The 27,515-nt window shown below is 44.2% G+C and overlaps 1 protein-coding gene across 4 annotated transcripts in view; it reads right to left on the minus strand.

Moving 5' to 3' along the window:
• The window catches only part of DPP6 (dipeptidyl peptidase like 6), a 562,250-nt gene that overhangs the window by 159,890 nt on the left and 374,845 nt on the right, over positions 1-27,515 (minus strand). For all 4 annotated transcript variants that reach the window (XM_063126315.1, XM_063126297.1, XM_063126324.1 and 1 more), the window contains exon 4: positions 666-760. In XM_063126315.1, the coding sequence (XP_062982385.1) occupies positions 666-760 (95 nt within the window). The remainder of the gene's footprint in view (positions 1-665; positions 761-27,515) is intronic.

Raw genomic sequence — 27,515 nt, forward strand, 5'->3', positions numbered from 1 at the left:
GTCTAAAAGAATGTGGGGGAATGTGTTGGCCCAGCTCAAGCCCCAGGGGATAGTGGGTGGGGAACAGGGTCCTTGTGATCTATGGGGCACTGGCACAGAGGGGTGGAGCGCAGAAGCTAGGCTTGGCCACACTGGGCTCAGTCAGCTATGTTAAAGGGAAACGATAACTAGGTTTCAGTGGAGGCTGGTTCCTCCGATGTCTGAGGGTTTGTGAATCCACTCTGGGTTTTAGTCAGAATCAGACAGAACTCTAGAGGAGCTACCCAACCAGTGGAAGCACCTTGAGTAGCTCCTTTAGAGTTCTGACTGGTTCTAACTGAAACCCGGAATGGATTCACCACCCCACTGACATCAGAGCTACTACTTTCCACTGCTATTTTTCTGTACGAAGACTAAAACATCCCACTTTACAAACAGAAGGAGGGACATGATAAGTCAGGCATCTGTCTAGCAACTGTGCAATCTGAACTCCAGGCCTGTCGAAAGATCTGGTGGTTTTGGGTTTTTTTTTTGCATTATCTATTGCTGCTTCGGCCAGAACATGTAAACAGCACATTGCTTCTCCAAGGCTGTGCAAGAAGTCCCTTGAAGCCATTTCCCCTTCTTTAGCAGTCTCAGTGCCAGACAACTGTGAAATTATTCTGCCCATTAAAGATGGTACTTACAATTATTTTGTTGTCTATTAACACTGTTGAGCTGTTTGCTTCGATGTTGTGCACGATCACGGAGCCATTCCGGTCTCTGTAAACGAATTCCGAATCTAAAAGAAGGAATTGAACAAGACGACAGTGGGGTCAGTGGGCGAGCACCTTTGCTTTGCAAGCCCTCAGATCAGGTTTAATCCCTGGCATGTCTAGTTCAAAGGATCAAGTAGGAGGTGGGGGGAAATCCTCCTGGAGAAGCTAGAGAGCTCTTACAAATCTGGCCCACGCTGAGTTTTATTCCTTGTTATTATAAAAAAGAGAGTTGCTAAAGATTTTAAATTTGAAGTATTTTAATAGCATATAACATTTCCTGAACATTGAAGAACGTAAGAACAGACGAAGAGCCATGCTGGATCAAAGGTCCATCTAGTTCGGCATTCTGGTCACACGGTGGCCAACAAGCTGCCTGTGAGAAACCCATAAGTAGGACATGAGTGCAATCACATCTCCCCACCCATGTTTTCCAGGAACTGCAGTCCTATGGCCCCCTAGACTAGGGATGTCATGAGAACCGAACTGGGTCCTGGAGTCCGGTGGACCCCCACATGTCCGCCCTGCCCCCCATGGCATGAGCACAGAGCCCTCTTGAGCACCCATGAGGTCCCTAGAGTGCTCAGCAGCCAGCCACCCTTGCGCCAAAATGGCGCACTCCCCTCCCGCATCACTGGCAGCTGCCATTGACACAACAGGGAGAACGGTGCAACTTCCAGAGCCTCGGTAAACTGCACACTTCCCCTCCCTGCTGCTGTGCCAATGGCGGCCACAGAGACCTCATGTATGCAAAGGTGAAGGACCGAAGGGAGCGGGAGGGCAGGGAGCTGCTGAGGACTTGCTGGGCCAAGCCAAGCCTCAGAAGAAGCCCATGCGGACGGCAGCAGCGACAGGTGGGCGCCCGCCAAGGTGCACAGGGGTGAGTTCGCCTATCCCTAGCCTAGACAACATCTGGCGGGGGCAAAGGATCGTTCAGTTTCCTGGCTATGAGGCTGGAGCCGGAGCTCTGACCTGGGAGCTAACAAACCATGTTCCCCATCCCTCCCCCCCCATCCCTTTTAGCCAGCATGGAAAGAACCACGCTGGCTACCTCTTGGTGCTCAGTCAATGGAGTGCAGAGGCAGGGAAAGCGGGGTCCCCAGGGGAAGGGAAAGGAGGAGGCTGGGACAACTGTGGGATGCCCTTCCCTATGGCTGCCCCACCTCCTTCCCTCCCTCTCTGTGGGGCTGCTGCTAGGCGGCCAAAGTCGCTGTCCTCCTGCCCTGCATTGGAGACTCGGCAGCATCCAGGTTTGGAAGCTGGTGGCTATTGGGATAGGGTTGCGCCCTGAGTTGCTCATCATGTGGCATTTTATGACATCTAATATGGCTTTGAAAGAGGGGACTTGGCAATTTCTCTGTAGCTTTCCCAGCAATTCCAGTAAAGGGATTCTTTGAGAATCCTTGATGGATCCACTACCAGCCAGAGCAGAGAAATGTGACTACGTGTACGAAGGTAAAAGGCAGCTTCCTAGGCTCCTAATGTGTCCAGCCAATGCTCCATGCAGATGTGACAGACTACGTGATCTAGGAGATGCCTGGAGTCTTCTTCAATGCACAGGGATTCTGAGGCAGGCATATAGGAGCTCCACAGCAGACAAGTCCATGTTGAAAGGCTTCTCTGAAAGTGGATTCCACCCCCTCCAAACCCAATGCCTTTTATCAGCCTTCACCAGATGTGGTGGACTATACATCCCATCATTCCTACCCATACATCAAGCTTCCATCCCCACACATACGTGGACTTATTTCAGCACATTGCATAAAAACTATTGGAATGGGTATTGATGCATTGGTAGGTGCAATTGTTTCGATTCCTTGTGTATTGATTAAGCCCAGATGTGCATTTGTGCACAAGAAATCTACAAATATTACTTCTGTTCTGTGAAGGACTAAGGAAATGACCACACTATAGATTAGACTGGCTTTGCAGTCAATCCCCTTTCCAAGGGATTGGAATTGTTGTAGATCACAAGCTGAATATGAGCCAACTGTGCGATATGGCTGCAAGAAAGGCAAATGCTATTTTGGGCTGCATTAATAGAAGTATAGCTTCCAAATCACGTGAGGTACTGGTTCCTCTCTATTCGGCCCTGGTTAGGCCTCATCTAGAGTATTGTGTCCAGTTCTGGGCTCCACAATTCAAGAAGGACGCAGACAAGCTGGAGCGTGTTCAGAGGAGGGCAACCAGGATGATCAGGGGTTTGGAAACAAAGCCCTGTGAGAGAGACTGAAAGAACTGGGCATGTTTAGCCTGAACATGGTAGCACTCTTCAAATACTTGAAAGGTTGTCACACAGAGGAGGGCCAGGATCTCTTCTTGATCCTCCCAGAGTGCAGGACACGGAATAACGGGCTCAAGTTACAGGAAGCCAGATTCTGGCTGGACATCAGGAAAAACTTCCTGACTGTTAGAGCAGTAAGACAATGGAACCAGTTACCTAGGAAGGTTGTGGGCTCTCCCACACTAGAGGCTTTCAAGAGGCAGCTGGACAACCATCTGTCAGGGATGCTTTAGGGTGGATTCCTGCATTCCTGGACTCGATGGCCTCATAGGCCCCTTCCAACTCTACTATTCTATGATTCTATGAAACTGAGATGGAGTAAGAGATTTCCCAGAGAATTCTACGAAATAAGGCATGCTCCTGAATGGACACTCACAGAAGTCCACCAGTTATACTGTTCCAAAGAAAACCCCCTCTGGATATCCCAATTCTTCTGAAATATGGTGGGATTTTCTACTGTGTGCAGCCAAAGTTGTGCTACAAAGCATCCTCTAAAAGGTGCTATCCCATTCAAGGCTATGAGCACTGAGATGAGGGGAAATTTTCAATTAAAGACCAGGTGGTCACCCCTCTCTGCCCATGAAATGCAGCCCATTACAACTACACAAGATAAGCAGGAAGCAAAGCCCCAGTAAGGCAACGTAATTTCCCCTTCATCTAAAGAAGCCCTTAGTCCTTCCCCACCTACAATTGCCAGAATATTTTGCAAAAGCCAGATATGTTAATTAAACTGTTATCAATTAGTAGTTAAGACAGGGGCTAAAAACCTTAAATTTTAGCCCCAAAAGAAAGTGATATCTGAGATGACATGAAATTGGTCACCTGAATTGCAGCTGCCAATGGTATAAGAATAATGCCATTAAGCTGTACGGAAAACCAAGTCATATGGTTATCACCACCATAGATGAGAGGACGTATCAATGCATGTTTTGCACTGAACAATTAAACCATCTTCTAAAGATTTTACTGCCTTCTGGAAGTTCAGACCATACGCCCCACCACCCTCTCAAAAAGAAGAAAAGGAAAGGGGGGGAAAGTAAACCAGCATTGATCATTACAGGCAGATCTCGCTGCTACAGTCAATACGCGTCATCAGCAAAGGGTCGAAATTTAATGAAGAGCAAATTGGCTTGCTTTAAAGACGCAGAAATTGATCTGCTTTGTGACTCTAAGCAAAACACAATACGGCTTCACTAGCCTCCAAGACCTGTAATCATCGTCGTCTTAAGAATCAATGAGTAATAGGCCTCCGTTTGTGTTTTGAAATCTGTGATTCGTATCATTGAAGCTGTATTCATTTTAATAGGGCGTCCCTCAATCAAAGGCAGAAAATAACGCAGCAATCTTTGCCTGTAATGAATTCTGTCCAGCCGGCTGATGAGAATTTCAGCCTGATTTATAGCTGTCATCAGAGCTGATAAAGGTCATCACTGAATCTCATTTTTTTCTTAATGCCTCCAGTTTTTAAAGGGGACGGTTTTTCATTAAAATGATGCTGAAAATGCCCTACTCTTTAGGAAAAGAATGGTTTGTTCCAGTGTATATGGAACACATCCTGAAATCCCTTGACTCAACCATCTCTCTCTCTCTCTTTTTTTTTTTGGTTTTGAGAGAAATACATGATGAAATGGGAAGTGCTTCTGAGGATGTACAGGAGAAAGACAATATTTCCTTATTATGGAAGTTCTTTGTTTATGGAATGCTACTCCAAGGGCTCCCTGTTCTTGTAGGGGGCTTTTTGGAAGGCATGGAGAACTGATCTGGAAGTGGGGAGGTGAAAAGATCCATCCATGAGCAGACGAGCATCTGCAAGGCTTTAGATCCTGCCCATTGACAGCTTTCAGTTTTCATAATTATTTTAAAAATAAAGACATGCATTTCCCTCATATATAAGTGCTTCCAGATGAGGTTTTTGTTCTGCAGTCACCCTGATTCATTCATGGAATTTTACTGGAGGTCCAGACGACAATGACTTCAGTTTGTAACTCTGCCATGTTTGCCCATCGCTTCTTCCATCTTTTTTCTTAACAGAAAATAGTCATTGAGGAGGAAATGCCTTTTTCTTGGTGGTGCTAGGAATAGGGTGACCATATGGAAAGGAGGACAGGGCTCCTGTATCTTTAACAGTTGTGTAGAAAAGGGAATTTCAGCAGGTGTCATTCGAATGCATGCAGAACCTGGTGAAATTCCCTCTTCATCACAACAGTTAAAACTACAGAAGCTATATTAGAGTGACCAGATACAAATGAGGGCAGAGCTCCTGTAGCTTTAACTGCTGTGATGAAGAGGGATTTTCACCTGGTTCTGCATGCATACAAACGACACCTGCTCAAATTCCCCTTTCTATACAACTGTTAAAAGATACAGGTGCCCCATCCTCCTTTCCATATGGTCACCCTAGCTAGGAATCCTCTATTTGGAAGCACCCTTCATTTACTGGCAACAACATTTGTCTAGGATTCTAACTATTCATATATTGGCAATCAGAAAACTTTGGATATTTACTGTAACATATGTAAGGGGGGAGTGTTCCTTTTGAGTATTAGTATATAAGATACATACACCTATATATCCTATATACTAATAAAGACCCCTTTCCCAAATGCAGGTAATTATATAGCTAAAACAGACCACCTACTCACAATAGGAAGGTATCAGAAAATGTGGACGTTTTTTCAGAAGTACAAAAAATGTTCAGAAAAACACCCTAAGAAGGGGATACCAGCTTGGATGTGGACTGATTTTGGAGAGGAAGGAGGTAATGGAGTATCCTCGAAGAGACCATGGTTGGCTGGCTGGCTGGAACTTTGCAACATGAGCACTCCAACCCTACGATACTTTGTCCCAGATCCCACTTGTATTGATTTATTTAGAATATTTGTAGATTGTTTTTCCATAAGCTCAAAGTGGTCAACAGCACAAAGCAAATAATAATAATAATAATAATAATAATAATAATAATAATAATAATAATAATAATAATAATATAATGAAACCTGAGTGGGAGATGACTACTGGTTAATGGAGGGGGCAAGTTAAAGTAGAAAGGGCAGGAGGAAGGAGGGAGCCATCTTTCAAACCTCCCACGGTGGGCTCCATCAAGCTGATCGGCAAAAGGACCCAGGAGGTCACCATTACTGTTGGGGAAATCCAAGGCTGGGCTGCCTGTTGGCAGATCAAGTTGTTGGCAGCCTGTGGGGTTGCTTGACAAGTCCTTTCAGCAGCCAATCCCACAGAGCTGAACAGCAGGAGGCCCATGTGCTCACATCACGGCTATTGCCATGAGATTACTCAGCCCCAGCAAAGAGTTCCACTGGCAGCTGCTCTAGCAACCACGGTGGAAGGACCCAGCAGTTGTTGCAATGTAGTTGCAACTCAAAGAGACTGTGGGGTGAATGCGTGGTTTGGCAATAGTGACAAAAGCATCCTGAGGCATCCTTGGCTAGGGGGAAATGGGCACCGGGATCAAAGAGCCATGTCAGTTTGGGTGTGCGGGGAGTGGAATCCGAGCCACTTTCTTCTCCTCGCCCCCTCCAGTCCAACATACCAGTCCTGTTCCCTGTTTAGGCAAGCGGGTGGCTGCCCCATGTCAAAAGGCTACAGAGAGGTTTTGACATTTGTTTTCTACAGAACATTCCTGGAGTGCTGGAGAAGGGATCAAGATGGGTCAGTTGGCCTTCACTGCTTTTCAGCAACTCTGGGCAGTGTCTACTCTTAGTAGAGACATGCCTGGGCAACCACCTCCCCAGCATTCCACATGACAGATGAGTAGGTTTGGTAGATACTTTTTAAAGTCATTTTTACCCCTTTCTTTCCTTGAAGGTGATCAGACTAGAGGTCTCTCATAAGGAGACAGGGTACTGTTTAAGGAGAATAGATGTGGTCATTGGCCACAGATGTTCAGAGACCTTAGCTAAACCTACCGGTTAGCCCAAGACGGAGGAGGGAAGATCTCGCGATGAGTTTATCGCAAGATCCCTCCTCTGTTTACACGCAACGACTTCAGAAGAAGAGGCGTTGCGCCTGCCTATTATTATTATTATTATTATTATTATTATTATTATTATTAAAGGGGCAGCAGCGCATGAACGCTCATGTGCAAAAGGTAAGGTTTTTTAAATTTAAATTATTTTCCCCACTCCCCTCAACCTACCCTCGGTGAGGAATCGTGAGGAGCTAGTCAACCCGGTGCACCTGGCCACACATTCTGTGAGCGTGGAAAAACCGGGGCTAAAGGGGAGGGTGAGATCCAGGGACAAGGGAGGAATCTGTTGGATCCTGGAATGGATCCTGGTTATGTTTTCCATTGATTTGTTAATTGCTGAGGATCTGGAAGAACAGAAGACTCAGCAGAAACTTAAAGGTCAACTCTACACCTGGACATTGAGTGTCATAATTGAATAATTGTCTAACTGATTGTCTTCAATTAAGGGTTGCAAGGAGTTGCATCATTGTACAGGTTGTCTATAAAAGTAAATGTATTTTTAACTTCCTGTATAACTTCCATGTCACTTACCCAACTTGATGTGAGCTGTATTGACTAACCGTTTGTAAGTATTTGTATCTGTACTGCCATAACTAAATTATATATTTATTTGCCAGTAAAAAGGTTTATTTTAACCTACATAAATCTCTGTCTTAATTCACGTCTTTGCTGACTTGGCTGAGAACCGCTGTAATCTCTGCAAGTCTCTGGAAGGCCCAGACAGAGACTTAACACAAAAGGTTATGTGCCAGAAACCCAGTCTGTGCCATAACTAATCAGCTTTTAAAGCCATAACTCAACAGAATCATCCCTCCCTGATCCCAGGATCCCCTGTGCATCATGTGGATGCACCGGGACGATCCCAGGGATCACCCCGGGATTTCGCCCCGTCTAGCTATGGCCTGAGTGTGTGTTTTCAGGGAATTTGAGGGGAAACAAATGTACACTCCCAGTCGCAGGCCACAGCTACAACTTGAAAAGAACACAGGGTTGCCAGCAAAAATGACATCCCTATGTTGTATTTTTCAAATGACATGTAGCTGAATTGATTCTGTGTCTCACAGTATGCATCTCCCTCCTCAGTGGAGCAACTGGCAACGTGGTTTGCGTGTGTGAAACAGACACTGGGAAATGGGGCAAGTTGAACTAGATGTTACGCAGGCGGAGACAAAACTGCACACAGGGGTGTCATTTTTAGTGGCAGCCCTGTGTTTTTTAAAAAAATTATTTTGTAACATTTGTAGTTTCACTATTTATTTATTTATTTATTTATTTATTTATTGCATTTTCATACCACCCAACAGCCAAAGCTCTCTGGGCAGTTTACAAAAATTAAAACCATGGAAACCATTCAAAACAAAAAATAAACAGTATAAAAGCATAATATAAAACACAAAATAAAACACAACCAGGATAGATGGCATCTAAATGTGGATAGTTGCCATCAGTTTTTAACAAACATCTAAAAAAACTATTAATATGTTAAGAGGCTGAGTTTGGGTTTGCGCTGATCTGTTTGACCCAAACTGACCTTTTGAAAAGCCATATCAATGCTTAAAAAACCTGAAAACATGCTGTCCTCCTAATACATTTCAAGACTTCCAACAAAAATGCCATAGTCCATCAGGGGTTCCACCATCTGCCCTGGGCAATGGCTCAGGCAAGGAGGCACAACGTGGGATAGATGGGTGGAACAGGAGCAGTTAGCACAAAGGCCAGCGCCATAGGTAACAGCCCAAGATTTGAAACATTCAGGACCATGGAGAGCAGTCCTGCAGCTCCATTTGTGAAGTTGCCCCAGCACTGGCTTAGAGCAGCTGGCAGGGTTTTACAGCTAGGCCAGGAGAGTCCTTCTGGGAGTTCCACCAATTCAAGTGGTGCAGCCGGGTTTCTTAAAGAGACAGTGCCCTATCGCACAGCCATGAGGGTCTGGGAAGTGAGGAGCTTTCCAGAATGTTCCACGGACCCTCCCTGCTCGCTAGAGGAGTCTGAGGTCCACTCCTCAGAGTCAGACTGCAGTGGTGCCTCATGGGAACTGAGACAGCAGGATCCAAGGTCCCCTCCGTAGAGTTGCTGCCACTAGAAACTCAGTTTCAGAGAGCTCTTGGACCTGGGCCATGACACAAATAGCCCATGACACAAAACGCTGCCACCAAGAATAATGTATAACCTATTGAACTAATCTATCCAAGTTGTTGGGTACCAGCTGGCTCCATCCTGCTCATTCTATGCTTGTTGCAGCCACCATTCATCTGAAGAAGACTAGAAGAGATTGAGTGACACTTGTAAAGGAAAGCATTTCACTAACCCTCTTCTCTTTTAAATAAGGCAATGGCTAAAACAGGGCTGAGCTGCAAACTACCCTGTTGGCCAAACCAAACATGTTTCATGTTCACAAAGTGACACTTCCTGATTAAACTGGTATTTTACTGCAGCTCTTTTCAGCATATCCCACACTTTCCTCTGAAATGAAATGGAGCCCAAAATTCAGGTGACGAAAGGGACCCGAGGAAGAAACATACCAGATTGTCAGCCGCACATCCAAATGGTTGCCCCAGTGCGGTTGTATGCCTTATATGGCTCACGTCTAGCCATTTGTATTCACGGCAGCTCATTTTGCACATAAAGCGCATTTGGCCGAGGCGTTTGAGCAGGCTGCAACGGCTGCGTTTGTCACAGGTTTACAGATTAAAAACAAATAAGCAATTTGCCTGCGAGTCCTTATAGTCTCACATGGAATATAATCTAGGAAGGAAATGAAGGCAATTCTAGTTAGAAAGGCATTTCTGAGTGACAAAAAAGAAGCCCATGACAGGTGGATGAGAACATCCTGGTTTTATTTTCAAGTCGCGCAGCAATTAATACCGGGCAAGGGCCTTGTGTTCAGCCGGCACAGCTTCCACTGACAGACGTTCCTTACCACAAGCAGGTCCTAGTTGGAACCCAAGAAGTTAAAAGCTGAAAGCATCATGATGAATGGAGGCAGACCAAGACATTTTAATGCCCAAGCAGAAAATCCACTGAATGACTCCTCCCCCAGTGGTAAAAAAATACACTAAATGAACAACAATCATCATCATCATCATCATCATCATCATCATCATCTATAGCATCATCAGTGTGCACAGTGCTTTAGTTGTTTCAGTTGCACATACTCAAGTTGAGTTACAAGCTGAGTTACAGTAGAGCAAGGGTGTTGAACCTCTTTTGGCCCAAGGGCCGAATTCAAAGCTTTCGGGGGCCACATTCCAGTGGTGGGTGGGGTGAAAGTCAAAATGGGCAGGGCCAAAAGTACCAGCATATTTTAGCTTGAAGCTCTTGGGCCAGTAACTAAGGCCGTAGCTAGACCTAAGGTTTATCCCAGGATCATCCCAGGTTCGTCCCTGCCTGAGTGCTGGATGCCCTGTGTGGCACTTAGATGAACAGGTTTGACCCCAGGACAATCCTGGGATAAACCTTAGGTCTAGCTATGGCCTAAGCCTTAAGAGAGCCATTTCGACTTTTTAGAATGGAACAACTGGGAAACCACCGAATGATTGGTGGTCGGGATAAAGGGGGTGTTACTGTTTTTAGCATTGTTTTACTGTTCTAACAATTGGTTTTATTGCATTTTATTACATTTTTGTATTGTAAACCACTTCAAAAAAGACAAGACAAGAGGTATATTTTTTAAAAAAATAAATAAAATAAGACAAGGGGAGAAAGGAAAATGAAGGGAAGGAGCAGGATGGCTGAGCTTAGAAAGCCGTGCTGAATTCAGTTTGCATTCAAAACAGAAGAAAAGCATTCCTCCCCCTTATTTATAAGACTGGAGGTTTGATTCTGCCTTAGGCCATGGCTAATGCTTTCTCCAGAGAGCTCTGCCTTGTGGCAAGGTAGCACAGGATGAAGGACTCCCAGAATGGCCGGGGGAAAGTTGCAGGTATCACTAGTTCCTCTCTGTTGCATCTCCCAGTCTCTTCCACCATCCTAGCATACCTAGCTTAGGGATGTTGTAGGAATCCGTTCAGGGAGTGGAGTTTGGTGAGTCCAGCTCCATTATCCACCAGCAGGCTCAACAAGACCCATCAGGCACTGGGCAAACTAACAGGGGGGGATTAACAATTTGTGGAAAATAGCAATTTGAGCAAAACTGCAGCTGTAAATGGTCGAATATGCATATTAGAACATTTATGGCCATGTTTTTGTGCAAATTGTGCTATTTATGGCCATGATTTTGTGTGCGCGCACACATACCCAAACCCAGTGAAGTTCCCAGGTTTTGGGAACTATCACACAGTGTGGCTCACAAATGCAAGACAAGACAAGACAACTTTGCTAGGAAACAACTAAGTCTAGGTTCTTATGCTTGTCTTTTGTGGCATAATATAGTATGCACTTGTATGGGGTTGCCTTTCTGACCTCAGTAAGGCATCATTAAAATGATTAATGGTTAAAAGCACAAATACAAAATACAGTATCAAAAGCGCAACCAGGATCAAACCACGCAGCAAAATTGATATAAGATTAAAATACAGTGTTAGAACAGTAAAATTAAAATTAAAATTAAAATTAAGTGTTAAAATACTGAGAGAATAAAAAGGTCTTCAGCTGGCGACGAATGGAGTACAGTGTAGGCGCCAGGCGGACCTCTCTGGGGAGCTCATTCCACAGCCAGGGTGCCACAGCGGAGAAGGCGCTCCTCCTAATAGCCACCTGCCTCACTTCCTTTGGCAGGGGCTCACGGAGAAGGGCCCCTGTAGATGATCTTATGGTCCGGACAGGTACATATGGGAGGCGGCGTTCCTTCAAATAACCTGGCCCCAAACCATTTAGGGCTTTAAATGTCAATACCAGCACTTTGAATCAGGCCCGGACCTGGATTGGCAGCCAATGAAGTTGTAAAAGGACTGGCGTAATGTGATCTCGCCGGCCAGTCCCTGTTACCCTGGACCTTTGCTTTTAAAAAGGATCTGATCTTGGGGGGGATGGGAAGGGCTTGTGCAGCCCTAGGGCATGTCTAGACCTCCTGGCTTTCCAGGAGGGAGGGGGAAGGATCTTGCGGTACTATGCTATGGGGTGCATGAGGTGTGCGACATCCCGGGAGGCCTTCTGGGGAGGCCTTTCTCTCAGTCCCACCAACATCCCAGGCACACCTGATGGGTACATGGGAGAGGGCCTTCTTAGTGGCTACTTCAAGGCTCTGGAACGCCCTTCCCAGGGAGGCTAGGCTGGCTCCCTCTGTGCTGCACTTTCAGAGGTAGGCAAAAAAAAAAAATTGTTCCGGCAGGCTTTTGGAACTACTCTGGACCTGTGTTAATGGTTGTTGTTTTTAATTTAAACTGTTATTATTTAAAAATGTTTTTAATTTTACTGCAGGTTTAATTCTATTTTAACTTTTGTAAATTTATATTTATATGTTTTAATTGTACATGTTTTAATCTTGGAAACCACCTTGAGCCCCTAGTACTGGAAAAAAGGCAGGATATAATAAATAAATAAATAAATAAATAAATAAATAAATGTTACCAACAACAGCTGGAGGCAATTTCTAGAACCTTTGCAATCTATCGGAGCCTCGTTTGGTGCAGAGTGGTAAGCGGCAGTTACTGCAGCCGAAACTCTCCCCACGGCCTGAGTTCAATCCCAGCGGAAGCTGGTTCTCAGGCAGCCGGCTCAAGTCGACTCAGCCTTCCATCCTTCTGAGGTCGGTAAAATGAGTACCCAGCTAGCTGGGGGAAAGGTAACGGTGACTGGGGAAGGCAATGGCAAACCACCCCACTACAAAGTCTGCCAAGAAAAGGTCAGCGAAAGCAGGCGTCCCTCTAGGAGTCAGCAATGACTCAAGTGCTTGCATGAGAGATTCCTTTCCTTTACAATCTATATTTCTCTATCATATTTTTAAACGGTCAGTTTCCTATACTGGAAATTCTACATAGGGTGTAAGGGGCATATCACCATAAATGCTTCAACTAACTGTAGTATATTTTGTATAGTACAACCTTTACATATTACCTGTACAAATATATTTCCTTTGTTTCACATTTTACTTCTATATGTGATGTTCTTTTGCATTTACCTTTCTCTATAAACTATCTGTATCCTAAGACTTATTGTGGGAGATGTTTTCATTTGTTTAACACGTTGAAAAAGTATTCACGGCTTTCCTGCTTATTTTCAAACATATTAAGTGAGCTCTCTTGCAAAGACAGAACTTCATTTTCACTTTCCACCAAATGTAATTCTTCTCCAAATGAGGATTAGTATAACTTTATAAGCATTAGAAACACATCATCAACTCTTTCAGCCTTTTCCTCCCCATAGCCGTCCACTGTCTCTTTCATGTCTAAATTGTTTTCCCCAACAACAGGACTTCAGAGTCCTGAACAAATAGCAACAAATCTGGACCTGTGCTTGGATGCAGTGGTGGGCTGGATGAGGGCCAATAAATTGAGTTTGAATCCTGGCAACATGAAAGAACTGTGGGTGGGTCACAGGTCCTGTAAATAGGTCACTTGCCTGTTCTAGATGGGGTTGTACTCCTCTTGAAGGAATAGGTGCATAGTTTGGGGGATACTCCTAGATTCATCTTTGTCATTAGAGAGACATGTGGGCTCTGTGGCTAGGAGTGGTCTTTACCAGCTTTGGACGGTACATTCCTGTACTGTGATAGTTTAGCCATGACAGCTCAGGCATTGGTAACCTCAAGATTGAATTATTATAATGAATTCCACGTTGAACCACCTTTGGGCTTGATCCAGAAGCTCCACCTGGTGCAGAATGCAGAGGCAAAGCTGCTAACTGGGGCACCTTCTGGCAGGAAGTTTCATCCTTGTTAAAAGAACAGCATTAGCTGCCAATAAGCTACCAGGCCACGTTTAAGCTGTAGCTCTTAACATGTAGAGCCCTAAACAACTTGGGGACAGGTTATCACATCGCTGCTTATGTCACCCTCTGTTGATCTCTGAAATCATCAGAGAGCACTTCTGAGGGGGCCACATGAACCATAGAATCATAGAATAGCAGAGTTGGAAGGGGCCTACAAGGCCATCGAGTCCAACCCCCTGCTCAATGCAGGAATCCACCCTAAAGCATCCCTGACAGATGGTTGTCCAGCTGCCTCTTGAAGGCCTCTAGTGTGGGAGAGGCCACAACCTCCCTAGGTAACTGATTCCATTGTCGTACTGCTCTAACAGTCAGGAAGCTTTTCCTGATGTCCAGCTGGAATCTGGCTTCCTTTAAGATCTCGAGGTTCACCTCAGAAGCACTTGTGTTGCATCTCCTACCCTCTGGAATGCTTTACCAACTGTCATTAGACAGGCCCCCACAGTTCTGACATATAGACGTCTCCTCAAAACCCATCTCTTCACACAGGCTTTCCCTGAAGTATCATACAGCTAGCTATGGTCTGTAGCACACAGTAGAGTGTGCAGTTCTGCTGTTTATAAACTTTTAAAATTGTGTTTTATTGTTATATTTTATTGTTGTTTTGAGCGCATTACATTTTACATTATCCACTTTGATTCCTCTTTAGAAAGTTATATATAAATTGAGTAATACACAAACAAATGAAATAAACTGATCAAAGCAAAGAATGAATGTAAACTTAGTGGAGTTACTAAGCAGTTATGGAAACAATTTTAGTCTTGGACTATTTTCCAAGCAAATGCAAATTGCAATTGATGGGCATGTATGTATAGTTCCCACAGGAAATCCTGTCCCAAACAAACTACAAACACTGCATATGTTGTGATTTTGAATATGTAAAGAAGGAAAACATTAAAAACCACAGAGAGAGATACTATCTCTCTCCCTTGCATACAATGTTTTTCAAATGATAAAGCAAGAAATTCTGCTTCCGGGCCTGAATACTTAGGTCTGGATAATAACGTGAAATACTGTGAAATAACGGCTCTGCAAGCAAGGTAAGAATGAATGGGACACGGCCAAATTAATTATTTTATATCTGTGATTCCTTGTTCAATGTCATAGAATGCAGAATTACATGAAAACAAACCCAAAGGTTTGTTTTAAAACCATTTTTGCTAATGCATTTCTGATAATGCATTTCCCTCATTAAATATTTTATGTGAGGTTAGTTCAGGGCACTAACTGCTCTACAAATATGTCAAATACTATCCTGTATAGCCACTAGGAAAGTATCTATGAAGGAAACATGGTGTACCTAGGTCTACAAAGACCCAGAAAACCATCAGATCACTGCCAGATTTCCATAATGTCTGGTTGCAAAAAACATGTCCAATAATGTCTGGTTGCAAAAAACATGCAAAAAACCATGTCTACTCTGATTATCTGTGAAAATGTACAGTGGGACTGTTCAGACAACACACTAAGCCATGGTTAGACTGCTAACCCTTTTCCAGCAAAAGTTTAATGTGTGTTTAAACCATGGTCATGTAACCACCATGGTTAGGAATGGTTCTCATGATGCGCTAAGTCATGGTTTACATGACACACTAAGTTGTGGCTTAGCGTGTCATCTGAACAGGGTCAGTGTGTCTGTCAGTCACAAGGTTTAACTTGGCCTTTTTACAAACCTAGAATTTGCATGCAATAGTTTTCAGAAATATCTACCCCATTTATTTGATGAATGATCTTTCATGGCAAAATAATAATAATGCTGTTCAACGTAGGCTATCTTTTAGTGAAGTATTCAAAGAAAAATAATTATTTTGCTGGTTTATTCAGCTAATTGAATTCCCATGTTTTAAAAGAAACTTGAGCTCTTTAAATTTCATCCATCTTTCTTTCTGCACTTAGTCTTCCTTAAACCACACAGCTCAATAATCTTCTTTTGGCAATAGAATGTTTAAAATATGATTCCAGGAGTTCTTTCTTTGTCGAAGCAAATCATACATCCCTTCATCTCTGCAATCTACCAATAGAATAGAATGCACTTTTTTCTTTTTCTTTTTTGAAAATATCCATTGTATTTCAGTTTGTCAAATTTTTAACAGTGGTCAGGTTGATTATGTCTGTGCCTGTCAGTCATTTCTTGCTGTAGTTTGATCCTCGTGTTGATTATCAGTCAGTTATGATCTTATAGACAGATCAACATTCCATCATATGAAATGCCACCCTCTTCAAGATCGTATCAGGCTCAGCAGAATTTCTGAGCCTAGAAACCCCAAATGGTCATGTTCTATCATCTTCACAGTTTATACGGCAGCAAAATTGTCATTTCTGTGAAATCGTTTTGTTCAGTCAGGCTAACATGAAATCGTTTCTTCCCCCCCAAGCCACAATCCTTTTCTCAATTCAAAACTCCAAAGATAGAGTGTTGCCATTCCCTGCAACTCTTTGGAAGAACCATGTGCTTGGTTCAGAAGCTGCAACTAGTGCAAAATCCACAGCAGGGATGCTCAGTGGAGCACTTAGATAGTATACCTGTGTTCAATGTCATATTCTGAGCCATGTTCAAGGCTCTGTTGTTGACATATAAAGCCCCAAATGACTCAAAAATAGGATACCTAGCTGACCGTCTTCCCCTATACATATCGAGTCAACTCTTGGGATCTTCTGTGGTGGCCTTACTCGTCATTCTGTGACCAATGGAATGTCACCATGAGCAGGCCTTCTCATGGTGGCACCCATCCTTTGGAACACACTCCCACAGGTGGTTCAGGAGGCAGAAATGGTGGCAAGTTTTAAACACCTCTTGGAAACACACTTGTTCACAGAGGTTTTCCTTGACCTCTTACCCTGTTTTATTGTTCTGTTGTAATGTTTTAATTTTCTATTATTATCTTGTTTCTCATATTGTAGTTTTAATATGTCTCCTGTTGTTCATCTAACATAAAATGTAAGCCCTCTGAGGAAAGGGCTTTGTCACTGCTCTCTTCCCTACAACACGGTTGGTGCTATAAGGATGATAAATCGTACTATGAGTGGTTAACAGCTGTATGAAGCTCATTACTCAGCGTTTGCCCTCTCTCCCCTTCTTCACAATGCCTCAACACTTTTCATTTTAGTAATAAAATGAAATCCGTTGTGAATCAATTGGTTCTAAACTGTATTTATCAATTTGCCTGCTTTAAGCAAGAAGAAAATTTAGAAAAGCGGGTTAATATAAATTATATAAATTAATTCTAATATAAATACATCAAATTAAAATACACACGTGCACACATCCCTACACAACACTAACCATTTTGCAATAGTGGATTTATGGGATGATACATATGCCATTTGTATAGTTCGTTTGTAGCGAAAAACATACTGCACAGAGAACTGGGTACCACACACTGAAAATTCATTGGTGGTAGATTAGCCACTAGGGGGCACATTCTCTTACAAAGCCAATGAAAAGACATCCTGAGGTATGTAAAGGAAGTATCATTGAATCATTCAATGCTGGGGCAAGAAGGAAGACGGCAAAAGAAATGAGACAATTGTGGGCAATGCAATAGTACCTGATCTTCAATAAAAAATAAACGACACACATCGGAAGACACTCAGTGTCTCATATGGATGCATAGAAGAGGATTTTTAAATCAACAAAATTCACTAAGGGAGAATAAACCAAGTATTCTAAAGCTAAAAGTTTTTCCTCTTCCACTTTCTCCTCCCATTGAAGCTGCTTCCCCCGCTTCTAACAGGGAAAACTATGCTGAAATCGGAACAATTAATCTTCTAAACAGGAAGTGGGGGAACTTTTTCCTATGATGGGCAGTTGACCCATGAGAAAATCCAGTCAGAGTCCACAGCTCATGGTGGGCACAGCCAAAAGTGGGTGGAGTTTGCAGCATGGCAGCATTGTATAAAGCAGTGGAGGGTGATGGCTCTGATGTTAGCGGGGCTGTGAATCTGCTCCAGGTTTCAGCCAGGACTAATCAGAACTCTAAAGGAGCTACCTGAGGATCTGAACCTATTTTGGATATAGGGTTCAGGACCTTGGATAGCTCCATTAGAGTTCTGGCTAAGGCTGTGCAAGCCTCAGGCCTCGAATTTGAAAATCCGAATCACGGCAGCCATTTCATGACGGAGCTGCCATTTTACAACGGAGCCACCATTTTAATGCACATCCCCAGACCTCCATAAAGAAGAAACAGCCTACAACTCCCGGCATGCACTGCCTGGTAGGGCTGAACCTACTGGAGTCCAGGGACAGTGAGTACTTGTGTCCCCTGCGATCATCCACTTGCAAGCATGATCACCGCTCGCAAGTGCAATCGCTTGCTCACCAATGTGATCAGCTACCCGCCATCGTGAACACCCACTCCCTAATGAAAACTAGGATACTCAAGTTCCTGGACGGGTCCTCATGTGTTCCACAGGTATCTCTCCAGCTGAAGCAGGTGGCTGTGGGGCAGCTGTGGTACACATGAGGACCTCTCCAGGGACTGGAGTATCCTGGATCACGTTAGGGAATGGGAGATCATGGCAGCAGGTGGCTGATCGTGACAGCGAGAGGGTGATTGTGCTTGCGAGTGGGTGATCACGGCAGCGGGGAGGACATGAGTGCCCACTGTCCCTTCGCTCCTGCTGATCTTTCCCTATGGCTCTTTGACTTTAAACCAGACTTTTACTGGACATTAAACAGAGGACACCTTCCATCAGAGGGCTGTCCTCTGCCAGAGGACTTTTCTCTATAAAGTGAGCCACCTGGCCATCCAAAATTCCGGTGGTATGAGAAAAAGCACTACATTCAATTTCACATATTCAAACATGGATATACATGCATATTTACAGGACAGGAAAGGGAGGGGAGCAGAAACCCCTTGATTCCTGCAGCAGATGGAGCGGAAGAACAAAGAACACCAAAAGAGAACATTTAATTTTTTCTCCCATTATAGAATCCAGGCCGGATGGAGGTTCTGTGCAGGTCCACACTGAGACAAACCCCAGCAGTGAGGCTGGAACGCTTCCCTAGAAAAATTGGCAGGCGCGGGCGTTGAATATTCTCCCCTTGCCTTCATCCCAGATTACTTTCAAGGTCGGCGTCTATCAGATGCAGTTTGCTTGCTCTGGAGCACCAGACATCTTTGCAGCCGGCTGGCTGCATTTCATGCTCATTCTCTTCTCATCTAGCTACAGCACACGCTCTTGTTTACACGCTCGGCCAGTCAAATGCTTTGGCCACCTGCTTCTCAAGCAGAACTTCATTTCCACATTTTATTATGTTAACTCTGATTCTTCCTTCCAGCCTCATTTCCCCCCCCCCCCACAAAAACCGACGTGAGACCAGCCTCATTTGTTTAACCCGGCCTGGTTGCCTCCATCTTTCCCCCTCCCTTTATAAACAGCACTTGTGCTTTTTGCCCAAGGAAAACTGAACGCAGTTTGAGCTCCGCAAAACATTACAGTAATGAGCCCATTCAGATTAATTTGAATGCCATTATTGCAGGTGCTTAAAATGCATTGGGAGTGATAGTCTAATTAATAATATTTATTTCTAACTAATTGTCTAAACATCACTTGGTATTATATAAAAATGTTGTTTCTTAACAATAAAATAACTAAGACTCTTATCTTCAGAGTGGCAATTTAAAAAGGCAGCAAGGATGCGGGGGGGCGGGGGTGGAGAGAACACAGAAATAGTAGGGGAAGAAAGGTCAAGTCGAACCGATCACAATTTTCTGCAAGGGAACGAAAGGTCAAGCAGGGACCACAGCTTTAAAGGGATAAATCTTAAGAGGGTTTGAAAAGAGGGACGCAGTGAATGTCCAAGGGCAGAGACTTCCAGTGGTAAGATGAGGCCGAAGGAACATGAGAAAGATGGGAAAGATGTCATCTATTCCCCGTGGTGGTTCCAAATCCATGCTGAGTCGGTTAGATGACGCAGCCGCAGATTCAAAGCCACCCTGGGGCAAAGAGGTGAAGACGCACGTCTGAAAAGTCCAGGATTTACGGCGACTCTTCCAGCCAGGGTGAGGACAGCCCAGCTCTTCTGCCGGTCTGTCCTCATTCAAAGCCACTTTGGGGGTGTTCCCGGGCAGAAGGCAACCTCCTATTGGTTGCCAGAAGCTGTGGGAGGGGGAGGGCGCAGGCCCGGCAAGCCTAATGGCTGCCAAAAAGTCCACGTTGCCTCCCCCTGTAAGGACAACTTGCCTCCACCACGCGCCAGCGACAGCACGGGGTTTGGCAGCGAGATGGCACCAACCTGGCACTGTGAAGACAGCCCAAGAGAGATGGGGGGGGGGAAATGATTTAGACACCAGAAGAGTGTAGGAAGCAACAAGGAGTGATTACATGATGGGTAATTGCAGAAGGCACTTCTACACAGAGATTGAAGGATACAGAGGCAGGGCAAGCCATTAAAAGGGGGCCAGATGATCATGGGAAAGACAGTAGAACCACATATAACAGCTGCTTTTCTTTAGCTAAGTGCATAATTAAGGGTGTCAACGGGAGAAAGTAAGAGCCCCATTCCTGGCCAGTACCACACGGATTTGCCTTAAACTTTGTCAGCCCAAGTCTATTCGTACCTTTCAAAACAGTGAGTTGGCTGACGGTGGTGGGAGTTGATGAGGGATAGGGCAGGGAATGGTGGAGCGTGTCCCTGAGAGGGTAGAGCTGTGTGTTCCTTGCAACCTGCCCTGTGGCACCTGAGCTAGGTTGCTGTCCTCAGGTGAGGTGGAGGATGCTGTCCTCTTGCCAGCGTCGAAGTAAGATTCAACTGCCAGCCCGCCTGGCTTTTGTACATGGAATGGGAGGGGGGACACCATCAGGCTTCAAAAGGGCTTTGGCCAGCCCCCAACAAAGAATATTCAGATTTGGGGTGGGGAGGAAGGGAGCTCCAGAAATGGAGAAACTGTGCCAAAGAACATTTCTCTGTGAACTCCCAGAGTCATAATGGATGTCATTAAATCCCTCTTGCCTCAGTATAAAGAACCATAAAGGAATTATGGGAGCATCTCAGGGCAGAGGAAATATTCCAGTTTTAATGAATATTGAATCTAGCAGGTTTAATAGAATATTGAATCTAGAATTTGAATCTAGCAGGTTCAAATGAAACAATTTCTCAGCCAAACCACCTCTTATTGAGTTGCCACCCAATATTGCCTCAGGCAAGCTTCTGAGGCAAAACTGAAGGGTCTGACTTGAAAAAACCATCCAAGGAATTCTGAGGCAAAGGGGGATTTTTGATAAAGCTAGTGAAATAACTTGGGAGTGGGGGCAGGAGAAGTGAAGACATTTTGCATAGAGCAACATTTGTGGGTGAAGTTGGAGGTTCCTGCTTGTGCAAGATGACTGAAGAATTTCAAAGAAAGGAAAAAGAATTTTGATAAGACTCCCAAACTCTCTTGAGGAGGCTCCACTAATGGAGGCTGGTGGCTCCAAGATCAGTCGGGTGGTGAACCCGCTCCATGTTTCAGCCAGATCCGGACAGACTTCTAAAGGAGCTTCACACCTTGGGCATGTCTACACCAGCCCTATACCCCGGAATAATCCCGGGATCATTCCTGTGCATCCAAATGCCACACAGAGTATCCCGGGAGAAGGCAGAGACAATCCCTCCATTTTCCTGGGATAACCCTTAGGTGTAGAAAGGGCCCTCGTATAGCTTCTTTAGAGTCCTGACTGGTTCTGACTGACACCTGGGGCAGATTCACCACCCCACTGACATCAGAGGCATCAGCCACCACTGGGCTCCATATTTGCCTTAAGAATTCACAGCAGGAAGAAGCGAAACAATTTGGAACTGGGGGGGATTATATGTGGCCTATTACACAGATCACTGTTCTGTGAGCATATAGTATACTTGGGATAATGCTGATTGTTGTTTTTTATTCGTTCAGTTGCTTCCGACTCTTCGTGACTTCATGGACCAGCCCACGCCAGAGCTTTCTGTTGGCCGTTGCCACCCCCAGCTCCCCCAAGGTCAAGTCTGTCACCTCCAGAATATCATCCATCCATCTTGCCCTTGGTCGGCCCCTCTTCCTTTTGCCTTCCACTTTCCCTAGCATCAGCCTCTTCTCCAGGGTGTCCTGTCTTCTCATTATATGGCCAAAGTACTTCAGTTTTGCCTTTAGTATCATTCCCTCAAGTGAGCAGTCTGGCTTTATTTCCTGGAGTATGGAAATAAAGCCAGACAGGCGTTAGTTTATTTTACACACACACACACACACACACACACACACACACACACACCAAGCTAGGAAAAAATGAAACTTAAAAATACGAAAAAGAACGAAACTTGATTCACTTTGTGTTGAACTCCAAGGCTGAGTTTGTGTTTCTATAGCAGATAATCTCCCATGTGTGGGCTACGTCTTTCAAGTGTCAACATCAAACACCTTTTCCGCTCCTCCTGTCACCCTTTATAAAAAGAAGCTCTCTTTGAAAACATGGAGCAATCATGAGGATTCCATCTCGTCTGACACAGTAAAAAGATAGCACCACTATACTCAAGAGCACTATATTCAAAAGGCACCTCCTCCTCCACCCCGCGCCATAAAGACATTGATGGAGACCTTTCTGCAGAGCTTGAGAATATTCTACAAAGCTGGGGAACACAATTTGCAGAACGGAGTTTGACAGTGAAGGGTTGGAAGATGAACAAAACCAGCGGGAATTTTGGACAACAGATCTCTACCACTGGAATCTTAGACATGTCTACTCAGAGGGAAGCCCCATTGAGTTCAAGGAGATTTACTCCCAGGTACCTCAGTATTGAAAACTGCAGCCTAAATTCCATTAATCTCTACCTCCAACCCTGGAATAAACATATAATGCCCTAATACCTCCTTTTGGATTCCTACATTCTAAATTGTTTTCTTGATAATCCCATCATAGCTTAGGTGCCACTGCACAAAAGCAAGGACTGTAAACATTACAATTCCAAAAGATGAAAGAGAAAGGGAGCCTTCTTTTTGTATGCAGCTGACTGCTGTAAAGCTGGAGCTACTCTGTTTGATCTTAAAAGGGAGATGACACTTAACTGGGTACCATGAGTCAAGCTTGTGCCATCACATCGTGAAGAAACTTGCACACTCTTCCACAAAAGGACCTGCTGTTGCTGAAATAAACAAAGCTTCAGATGAGGAGTGTAATAAGAACAGACTCACAGTTTTATTGGAAGGACAATTCAAATCAGGATGGTTTTTTTGAATAATAAAGAATAAATTCAATAAACAAACAAAAAATTCCATTTAACATGCGGTGTTAAGGGCTTTCCATGTTTACTCGAGCTCCAAAATGCTGGGGAAATTACAGCTGTTAAGGGCCACATCTTTAACAGACATATTATCTAGGCATTACGTATATGGTATGGGAACTCTATGCTGTAGTTAGTTCCAGCTTCACCACTACATTGGAACTCAATGGCTGTCAGTGACAGACTGGTGGACCGAAGTTCCAGGTGTGGCACTGGAATAAACGTATGGAGTCCATGCCACTGAAGCTACCATTCCATATTACAAGTACCCAGGTGGAAACCAATACCATCCACATACGATGATAAGAACATAAGAAGAGCCCTGATGGATCAGACCGAGGGTCCATCTAGTCCAACACTCTGTTCACACAATGGCCAACTAGCTGTCGACCAGGGACCCACAAGCAGGATAGAGTTAGAAGAGGCCTTGGAGGTCATCCAGATCACTCCTATAATATTGTAGCCCTACCATTCCATTAGGTGGCTTGTCAGGGGTCTTTGACGGCAGGAGAGGAGTGCAGTGAGGAGTGGACCTCCAGTTTCAAAACTTCTTTTCAACTACAGACCTTTTGTTCAGGCATATAAGCTGGTCTCTTTCTATAGGTTTTTTTTTTAACTTGTTGGTGGTGTTTATTTCTTCTATTGTCATGCTTTTAATTATGCTTTTAATTTATTTGTTTTTATGATGCGTTTTAATTAAGATTGTGTTTTCAATCTGGATTTTAGTTTTAGCCACCTTGAGCAAAAAGCTGGGATATTAAATAATATAATAATAAAATGCTTGTATCACCCAGCCTCAACCTAAAAAGAAAACAAAAGTAATTTTCAGGTGTGAATCATTGTCAAAATGCAACAGGAACTTAAGGAGGAAATTTGCTCTTGTTATAAAGCTTTGATCCAGCCTTCTTCCTTTCTCCTACCAACAGTTACTCTCCACCCATGTGGCTCTTTGCCAGGTCATGTCTTTTCCTGCTAATGACTCTGCTACCAGTTGATGTGATCGCTGTACTCTAAATTCCCCCCCCCCATCCGTCACTACATTCATCTGACCTTTCAAAATTGACCTTCACTCCACCTTCCATGCCCTTTGGCTGGACTCTACTCACTCAAGAACGATTTATGTTGTGGCTATATTTAAACATCAAGACCAGAAGTTTTCCATTTAAACTCTTAAGAACACACATGGAACTTAAGACCAGATTCATAGGTTACTAGGGCTGTGCCAGAGCTTCCAGAAAAGGGCTGACCTTTCATGTTGCCTCTGTTAATGCATGAAAGCTACAATCACATCGGGCAGTGGGAGAGAGTTATCCCTTCCCATTCCTTCTTCTGCCATCACTATTCTCCACTGGTGTGGAGAAGAACAGCATAATCAGAGAGACTGCATGTGATCTGAGCTTCCATATACTACTGAGGGAGCATAGAGACCAACCATGATGGTGCCCAGGTACATCAGTAACCACTAAAACAATACTGTATTCTGGAGGACTCTCAAATTAGGCTATCACAGATGCTCTGGGGATAGAATTATGGGTCCCACATAATTATGGGTCATCTTCATATTCCAAGGAGATTTGTCCATAGGTCATGAGGCTGCCAGCAGTGTGTAATAAGTCTCAAATAGCCAGAATTGCCATGAATGGCCCACTTAAGATATTTCTAGATGGGGGATTTGAAGAGAGCTGATTTCTGCCCACCTGACACCCATAAGCCCTGCTAGGTTGCAGTCTGCTGGCCCACACAGAGGACGAAGAGCACTATGGGGTCATCAAATACAGCCGATTTTCAAGTGTAGCTTCCTGACCCATGGTTGGATATTCATTTTTTCCCTCCTCTCCCCTTCCCCCTCTCTCTCATACCTAAGCTGAAAGGTATGTACTGGAGGAAAAGACTAAAAGCAAAGGATCATTCAGCAGAGCCAGAATGAAATCCTGTGTTGTTGTTGTTGTTGATGTTGTTTTCCTGTTAGTAAGGAAAACAACAACTCAAAACATATGCTTGCAAGACATGTGAGCTCTTCTCCTCTAAAGTGTTTTATGTAGGAATGAGGCGCGTTCAAAGGATGCAACCATGCTGCAGGCTTTTAAATGTAGGGCACCAATTCAGTCTTCAACTTTACTTCCTTTACAGGGTTTTAACTGGTGGAAAACCTTGGGTTCAGGAAGAAATGTCCCTTGTTCAATCTATGTTGTCACCAAATTAACTAGTTATCTCAGAGAGGTTTTCCCCTTCCTTTCTGAAAGTGTATTCACTTGAATCACCTGGAGCAAATTACAGACACCTTGGTACTGCACACCTGTGTTCATGCTTTGCCTATGGCACACTGTAATGCACATAACTACAGATGATTCTCTTCTATGGGGGAGAAATGAAGTGCCTTGCATGTCACCAGTAATGTTACAGACACTATCTAAAAACTGCCCATGGCAGCTGTAGGTTTATTACAGCAGTGCTGATCATACTATTGGGAGTTATTTGATTTTCCCCATTCCAAGAATAGCAAAACCCAGTTTGACTAGAAACCACCTGGTCAAACTGGGCAATGCTGGATGGGCAATGCTGGGAGGTGTGGGACTTTCCCCCCCCCCCCATCTAAATATGCATAGGATTTCCTGTAAATGTATGTCTAGCAGTTATGCCTTCTTTTCATTTTTACTCTAGATTAGATACAGGTCCGCATAGTTAAAGCAATGGTATTCCCCATAGTAACCTATGGCTGCGAGAGCTGGACCATAAGGAAGGCTGAGCGAAGGAAGGTAGATGCTTTTGAACTGTGGTGTTGGAGGAAAATTCTGAGAGTGCCGTGGACTGCAAGAAGATCAAACCAGTCCATACTCCAGGAAATAAAGCCAGACTGCTCACTTGAGGGAATGGTATTAAAGGCAAAACTGAAGTCCTTTGGCCACATAATGAGAAGACAGGAGACCCTGGAGAAGAGGCTGATGCTAGGGAAAGTGGAAGGCAAAAGGAAGAGGGGCCGACCAAGGGCAAGATGGATGGATGAAATTATGGAGGTGACGGACTTGACCTTGGGGGAGCTGGGGGTGGCGATGGCCGACAGAAAGCTCTGGCGTGGGCTGGTCCATGAAGTCACAAAGAGTCGGAAGCGACTGAATGAACAAACAAACAAACAAAAAAGATACAGGGTTCCCTGATATAGATTTTAAAAGCACCCCTATCTTGCTGAAGTTAAGCAGGTCTGGCTCAGGTAAGAGTCTGGATGGGAATTCCATGATAGAAGAACAAAGGGATAGAAATGCACTAAATAAATAAATAAATAAATAAAGGCCAACAAGTATTTCTTAACTAAAGATACTGGGAATTGAATTCCAGCTTATGCACAGAAGTGTATACTTCATCATGGAACACACACCCCCAATGAAAAACACACTATGTGCCATTTCAATTCAGCTTAATTTTGAAAGTATCCATGCTTTTAAAAAAATGGCTCCTAAGTATTGTGCAGAGTAAGCCATAAATAATTCCTCTCCTGCTCACATGCCTGAACGTTGTTGAAGAAACCTCAGTGGTTTTATCAGGGGAGTTCAATAAATGCATGAGGGCACTGTTACATAGAATCATAGAATAGCAGAGTTGGAAGGGACCTACAAGGCCATCGAGTCCAACCCCTGCTCAATGCAGGAATCCACCCTAAAGCATCCCTGACAGATGGTTGTCCAGCTGCCTCTTGAAGGCCTCTAGTGTGGGAGAGCCCACAACCTCCCTAGGTAACTGGTTCCATTGCCGTACTGCTCTAACAGTCAGGAAGTTTTTTCTGATGTCCAGATGGAATCTGGCTTCCTTTAACTTGAGCCCTGCACTCCGGGAGGATCGAGGGAATGCAAAATAAATCACCTTATTTACTGTAACAACATGTGAACTGCATACACATACACACACACACATTTTGTAAAATAACCCTGCTCCAGCCCGTCCCCAGTGATTAAAAATCAAACCTGCTGCGCTTTCTGTATAGCCTTTCCATCCTATGAAATAGAACGAAGTGCCTCTCGAAACATGAATCTACCTGGACACTGCAATAAACATCTAAGGCTTTCCTCCAAGTGCCTCTGCCGAGGGAGGCTCAGAAGGTAGCAGTGACAAAGAGGGCCTTCTGAGTGTTGGCCCCCAGATTATGGAATGATTTTCCCACTGAGGTCCACCTGGCACCAACAGTGTCATCTTTTCTGTGCTAGGTTAAGGCAGTCCTCTAGTCCCAGGCATTTCATGCCATATGATGGGGCATTTATGTCAGCTGTCTTTATCAGGTCCAGTAACTTATTGAAATTGTTTTATCAGTTTAAATTGTTTTAAATTTTGGGTGTTAAAAATTTTACACTATGTTTTTTATTATCTTGTATTTGTGGTTTGTCATTTTTGTGAGCCACCTAGAGAGCTTCAGCTACTGGACAG

The sequence above is a fragment of the Elgaria multicarinata genome, chromosome 1, assembly GCF_023053635.1.
Source record: "Elgaria multicarinata webbii isolate HBS135686 ecotype San Diego chromosome 1, rElgMul1.1.pri, whole genome shotgun sequence".
Taxonomy (NCBI): domain Eukaryota; kingdom Metazoa; phylum Chordata; class Lepidosauria; order Squamata; family Anguidae; genus Elgaria; species Elgaria multicarinata.